Source organism: Nanorana parkeri, unplaced genomic scaffold (assembly GCF_000935625.1).
Source record: "Nanorana parkeri isolate BGI_ZX_2015 unplaced genomic scaffold, ASM93562v1 scaffold908, whole genome shotgun sequence".
NCBI lineage: Eukaryota > Metazoa > Chordata > Amphibia > Anura > Dicroglossidae > Nanorana > Nanorana parkeri.
Genome location: NW_017307176.1, coordinates 224,069 through 231,299, shown reverse-complemented (window position 1 = coordinate 231,299; position 7,231 = coordinate 224,069). Strand labels below are relative to the sequence as shown.

Genomic DNA, 7,231 nt, shown 5'->3' with positions numbered 1-7,231 from the left:
ACAGCACCAACTTACTAAATGTAGTTCTGCTGAAACCTACAGCAGCCAAGCAGCGTTCGTTAGTGTGACTACAATAGATATTAAAAGCTGATCTTTTATTACCATACTTGCAAAAAATAATCTTGCTCTAAGTCATTCAAAAAAAAAGCCCCAGGACATGTATAAACTAGACATTTGCTCTCCTTAAATAACACAATAAACTGTACACAAATACATCGTATATATTTTATGAATGAAGCACAAAATATTGTGATGCAGCAAAATGTGTTAATTAGACATGCACGCCAAGTTCAAGCAGGGTAACATGCAGTTCTCTGTCCAGCGATGATTCATAAGGAACTGAAAAAAAGAATGCACCACCTCAACAATATGGTTACTTGATAATTCAGTTTAGTTGATGAGCACTAAACTGGTCCAATATTGTAACGTGGGAACAGATGCAGAATTTTCATGCATGCCGTATTCACATAAGTTATTTGTGCACGCGTGTTAAAAATCCATTGTGGTCACCGATCACACGTCATCTACTGTAAGTTTGCATGGTGGTATGACAGAAAACATATTCCTTAATTATGCCCCTTATGTGTTGAAGCTGCACCAATCTTCTACAGTAGACATAATGTCAACATTTTTTATAACCCTTTTCAGTGCATGCTCATTCTTTAAACAGTTTTCCATTACATTCCTGTTACGTTCTGTACATTTCAAAATGGACTCATTTCTGATTTGCCTTTATATTTTTTACTTCAGGTTACAGTTCATCTTCATTTTTCCATCCATAGTCTATCAACAGGTACTCCAGGCCATCCATGTACTGTATATTTTATCTTGTTTTTTTTTTTACATTGGTGTACAGTGTGCATTGGTGTTTCAAAAGAATGCAAGGATGGCAAAGGCGTTATTCTGCCTATGCATGTTATAAAACAGCTAAGCAAACAGAACTTTCAACAACATTTTTACTAAAGGACAAAGAACATCAGAGATGATGATTTGCAAATTAGAAGTGCACTCGGGCTGGCCTCCACACATTAGGCTGCATTCCTGTTTTGGCTGCAGAGAACCTGGGTTTTGGTACCTGGATTCTAGAAACTGGTGCTCTGGGGGAGGGGACAGAACTTGTAGGACTTAGAAGTGGAGCGGCACGATTATACTCTCGTGGAGATTCCAGGACAGGAGGATGATAAGGTGCAGGGCCAGAAATATTGGCAGGTGTATACTGGCTTGTCAAATCAGTTCTCCAAACTGGTTCTGCAAGTGTAGTTGCAGATCGGGGCATAAGCACGGTTGGAGTCATGTTTACAGATGATGACATTGGGGTTGGAGTTGAGAAGCGCTTAATCTCATGAGCTCTAGTTTTCACAGGAACTTGTCTGCCTGGACTCACAGAGAGATCCGGTTTTTGGGCATTCTGGCTAGAAGAATTAGCAGAACAGAACATTGCTGGATTGAGCTGATAAGGCTGATGACGCATAAAATCAATAGCTTGCATTCTTGGCTTACCACTAGCACCTTTTTTCACTTTGCTCTCCACCTTGCCTCCTTGCGGTTTGGAGGCTGCTAATGGATAAAATGGAGACATCAAAGGATTGTATGCAATTGGAGGGGGAGCACGAATATTTGATGAATATTTCCAAGAGGAGGGGAGAGATGGAGTTGGTGAAGGTGTTCTTGGCCTTGAATTAGGTCTAGATTGAGATCTGTTTTCTGAGTCTACCACGAATTTATCCATACGGCTTTGCCGTTTTGCAAATAACTCTGCGCCTTTACCTTTCAATTGGGGTAAATCTTGACATCCATTCACAAATTCATCTACAGATGTTTTTAAAATGGGTTTTGGAGCCACAGGTGGAGGAACTTTATTTTTACGTGCTGAAGGCTGCATAAAATTGCAAGCTTCTGCTCCTAAGCTCAGAAAATCCTCTTCTGGGCCAGACTCAAATCCTGTAGCATGTTGCTCATGTTTGGGTTTATCATCAAGGTTCTGAACCATATTCAAAAGTTCTGGGTTAGGTTGGTATTTCTTCTCCTCTTTTTTAACAAACATCTGTTTCTTACCCCCTCTTTTTCGGGCTTCATTTAAGATCCCAGTGCGCCCAGCAGGCACAGATATTTTCTGCTCTCTTGAAGTTGCAGATACTGGTGATTGGACTGCTGGTGACAAGTAAGAGGATGTGTGACTTGCAGGACTAATATACTGTGATGCTGTAGGTCTCACAGGGGTTGCCGGAGCGTTAGCTGTAACATTTGCTTGGGAAGTAATCACTGGAGGTCCTGATGGACGTGAAGGAGATGACAGATATATTGAAGCAGTAGTAGTCCGTGGAGTCCCTGCTGCTGGAATATAAAGAGATGCAACTGAGCTAACTGGTGTAGTTTTTTGAGCACTTATAGATACATCTGGTGTAAATGGTGTGAATGGCGGTGGAGCAATATTTTGGACTAGTGCACTTTCAGGTTTTTTTTGCGGCATAGGGTTGAACATGACTGATGAGGCTACAGACCGTTGTCCAACTTGACCTGGAGTAAATGGTCGTGCAGACCTATTGAAGATCGGCAATCCAGAGACTGGTGACTGGATATTACCAGCTTGTGGAACCAGAGTGTGAGCAGGTGCTAGTGATATCTGTGCACTTGCCACCTTGATGTTTTCTGAGCCCTGAGCCTGCTGATTTCTTTCTAAATTAACCTGATGGTTGGCATTCCCATTGACCATTGACTTCCGAGGAGGGGCAATGGGGGTTTTTTGAATAGTCTGATTTTGTGCTGGAATATTTTCAGCAGCCTGTTCCGATCTCTGCCTCTGCAGTTCAAACAATGTAGCACCTTTGCCAGATGCCTCACTCAAACCCTTTTCTTCTGGATGTTCATGTTCCATCTTTGGCTTTTCAATGTCCAGATATGTGCTGTCCCAATCAGAATTATTTGTTAAACTGCGTGCATCAGAGAAGCCTTCCTCATCAAATTCCGATTCACTTGTTGGAAGGACACCGTCCTCGTCTTCAATATAATCTTCGTCTACACTTCCGTAACTCACAAGTGTATATTTCTTTGCTCTTTGCCGTCTCTTCTTAAACATAAGAACCCCCTTTGAGTGGGGATTTGGAGCATCAGTTAATAAGGATGCAATAGTTCTGCATTTGGTTCTAGCTTCCTTTACATTTTTCTCCTGGGCGCTTTCACTGCGGTGAAGTTCTGAAAATGAACATGAGAAAACAATGGCTTAGTTGCTATTCCTATTATGAAATTAATACTGTACAGGTTTATGAATGGTAAAAGCAACAATAACTTCAGTATATTCATTTCAAATGGGGATCCACTATGCCCTGGGAAGATATGTATATTTTGTTGTCCTGTAATCAGGTCAAAATGTTTGCATAGTTAACATAGACCGTGGCCTAGGGCAGAAGGACTGCTATGGGCAGGCAACCACACATCATTTTGCTAACTTTCATTAACACATTCTTGTTTAATATAAAAGCAGCACATGAACACATGCATGTACACATGAGTATGGATTGGACATCTATATGTGTGTGAGCGCTGGAGGCACAATCTTTTGATACACAGATTAATACATCACTTAACCACCCTTTAATGCTATGGTTAAAGGAGACCTATGAGGTGAGTGCTTTTCACTCACCTCATAGTTCTAGCCGACCTGTGACAATGAGACTCACAGGTCGGCTCAGTAGATCGGGAAGTGAGCGAACACATACCGGCGTTCGCTCACTTCTCGATCCTGTCACGGCTCTCTGCCGTGACAGGGGAGGGGCTGGATTCCCCCCTCCCTGCTCCAATCCTCCAGCGTTGACTGGCAGAACGGACGGGGGAGGGAGCGGGTACAGCTGGCTCTGCCTCTAGATAGGCAGAGCCAGCTGTCACTCACGCAGCTGGGCGGATCCAGACATAATTGTCGGGATCCGCTTCAGCTGTGGCGTCTCAGTATACCGCGAGCCGTAGCTTGCGGTATACTGCGGCGTACAGCTCGCGGTATACTGAGCTAAGGGTGACAGGAGGAGTAGGGTTTGTGTCCTCCCATTACCCTAAGGAGAACTATGGGGAAAAGCCCTAACCCCATAGTTCTCCTTTAACTCTAGGCACCAAGCATTTACAAACGAATCTGGAAGGTAATAATATAAAAAAAATTGAGTACCTTTAAAACTATTGTTGAAGGCAATATAGGGGGATTGCTCTAAATCTGAGGTCTGTCCTTGAGTATACTAGGATAAGGGGCCCAAACTGAATTTTTTTTTTTTTTTTAAAGGTACACCTGTAATTTTAATGTGTGTTTACCTATTGAAATTGTATTGCTGCCGGAGCGCATGTGCGCAGCCGTCATGACAGACATCTTCTGAGACAGTTCCGCTGCCCGCCCGGACAAACCTTAATTAAGCCGGAAGCCTCGCGCTTCCCCACACTCCTCATATACCCATCGAGACAGCGGAATCCTCCCGACATTGATGATGTCTTCCTCGGGCCCCCGGAACACACAGAAGGCCAAAATTAAGCCGGCTACCGAAACGGCCTGGATCGCATCCAAAATGGCGACCGCAACACACTCTCCAGCGCGCCCGGCTGCCTCAGAATCCAGCAGTGAGATGGAGGAGGAAGATCACGGAGGCAGAGAGGGTGAGAGATCTAGAAATAGATCGCAATCAGCACTATTACAACACTTTGAAGCTATGTTACAGAAGGCCCTACACACCACCTCCAAACAAATAACTGACAGGCTTCTGAAAGAGATCCGCGATATAGGCCACCGCACTGCGGCCCTTGAGGATCGCTGTGATGACATCAAAGTGGATCTCTCCGTAGTCACCGGTGAGGTGAGCTCTCTACATGAAGAAAATTGACAGTTACTCTCCAAATTAGAAGATCTGGAGAACAGGTCCCGCCGCTCTAATCTCCGCATAAGAGGCCTACCTGAGCAGATCACAGATCTAAATGCTACCACGACGGCACTCTTCCAGGAGTTAGCCCCAGAACTCCCCCTGAAACGACCGGATGGTCCACCGAGAGATGTGCTCGTTAAACTCCATTTCTACCGCACCAAGGAAACTCTTTCAGTGGCAGCCAGGGCCAAGGCCGCACAAGCTCCACTATCCTTCCAGGGCCATGAATATCAACTATTTGCGGACTTAGCTCCCTCGACTATTACTAAGCGAAGAGCGCTTTGGCCCTGTCTGGACATCCTCAACAAACACCACATTCAATACAAATGGGGATTCCCATTTCGTCTGCTTTTCTCCCATGGGGGTAGGCAACATACCTGTGTGACCCTAGAGGAAACCCAAGCTAAGCTGGCGTCTCTAGGCCTATCGGAGTCTCCCCTGACACCCTCAAGTTCCCGGGACAACCCCAATGCCTCCTCTAAGAGATCCCGGAGTGACTCGGACCACAACCATTCGGGGGAATCACGAGGCCCTGTAGTCAAGATGACATCTAAACCAACCACGGTGCGTTGATTGAGTTTCGGGCCTACCTAGGCTGGCTGTTGCCTTTTGTTCATCCTCTCCTGGAGGGATTTATCCCCTATCTCTAGAGACCGATCCTGTGTGAGACACCGTGACCAGAACTGTTCTATTTCCTTCTGTTATCTCAATTCAGGAGCAATATCCCCATTTCCAGGCACCGCTAACATCCCCTTCAAGAGCTGCTTCAACGACATTAAAGAACTCCATCCGCTTCACTACTTGGAACAGTTAATCTCACCCCCTCACGTCTACCACCCACATCCTATTCAGAATTTTTTGATCCTCATTTCAGGCCTGAGTTTGGAAGCTTTATTCATACCCCCTGAACGTCCTCACGCCCCACATTCATAGTAACCATACCCCACACTGGGTCCTGCTTCCTATCCACTATGCCCGCTACTCATGGCCCCTTCATTGGCATACCCTTGTAGTACGCATATTGATTTGGTAGAGGCTATGCCCACAATTAAGGACCGTGTTACCCCCCTCCCCTTCCCCCTTTGGATTCCTATAACCTAGAGCGAAGGATCTACATTGTTAACCCACGTTATATGACAGTTTACCAAGATCCCAGCTAGGAGTTGTTCTATTGATATATTACCTGTATATGGTTTGTATGGGTGGGTATGCCACTGTGCCTTCCTCATTACGGTTACCTTAAGTGGACAGAGGTCCGCGCGACCCCTCCACTCAACGTCCCCGGCATTCCGTGGATTTGCAACACACTATTGTTGTGTTTATGTGATGTTATCTGTCTTGTCCTGTCTTTCTCGCCCTTCTTCTCTCTTCCCTTTCCTCCCCTCTGTTTCAGGCCTTTCTCTGGACCGTGCATTGATGGAGAGACACCATTCACCGCTTCCCCATTAATCCTCGAGGGGTGAGTATATTCAGATGACGAACCACAAAATTTACCATGAAATTGTATTGCTAAACACTGGCTGCAGTAAGTGATCTCCTAAAGGGTTACTTTGCTAATATATCCAAACATGAGTATTTGACTTAAACACCAAAGGAATGTTAGGCAAAACATTTTCTTTATTTTATTCTGGGCTTTGCTGGGATTTCAAATGACCACAGGTGTGTATTATTTGTAAAACGTACTACATTTATTATATCGCCGCTGCTGAAATAATACACTTGATTTCCATTGTACATATGTTGCCTGGGGAGTTGGCAATGTAAGTGCCTTTACTAAAGGTAGAAATGGCATGCTGTATTTCTATCATATAACGATAAGTGTAGGGACCATAAATTCTAACCTTTGAAGCTGTTCAGCTAAGGATAAAATTTGCCCTTTCAGATTGAAAGTATCTTTTAATGAGTATCTTTTAAAGTGTCTTGAATTGTCCTATATTTTGTGATATGTGCTGCAGAATAAACAATTTTGTGATGTTAGATTGTTAGCTCCCTCGGGTTGGGGCCTCCTAACCATCGTGTTTTGAATTGTATTGCAACTGTAATGTCTTCCTCATTCAAAACATAAATATAAATTCTGCAGACAAAGCAATGTTTGTGTTTCTGCAGGAAAACACTCATACAGTTTTATTAGGATGTATATAAATACACTGTAAAATGTATAATTATTCTAATTTCATACTGATGTGGTTAGGACCAACACATTATTCAATAGCAAGAACTCCAGTCAACTTTCTGTGTAAAATTACTATACGTACAAGTTATGGGCTCTGCCCTGGAACCCAGCAGGGGTATAACATATTAATTATGCTAATTTCTACTACAGTTTTGTTATAATACAA

General features: G+C 43.9%; 1 protein-coding gene across 1 annotated transcript in view; it reads right to left on the bottom strand.

Annotated features, from left to right (window-relative positions):
- Positions 1-992: 992 nt before the first annotated feature.
- The window catches only part of SYNPO2L (synaptopodin 2 like), a 77,068-nt gene continuing 70,829 nt past the window's right edge, over positions 993-7,231 (bottom strand). Inside the window, exon 4 of the mRNA XM_018566010.1 lies at positions 993-3,192. Within this exon, the coding sequence (XP_018421512.1) occupies positions 998-3,192 (2,195 nt within the window). The 3' untranslated portion in view covers positions 993-997. The remainder of the gene's footprint in view (positions 3,193-7,231) is intronic.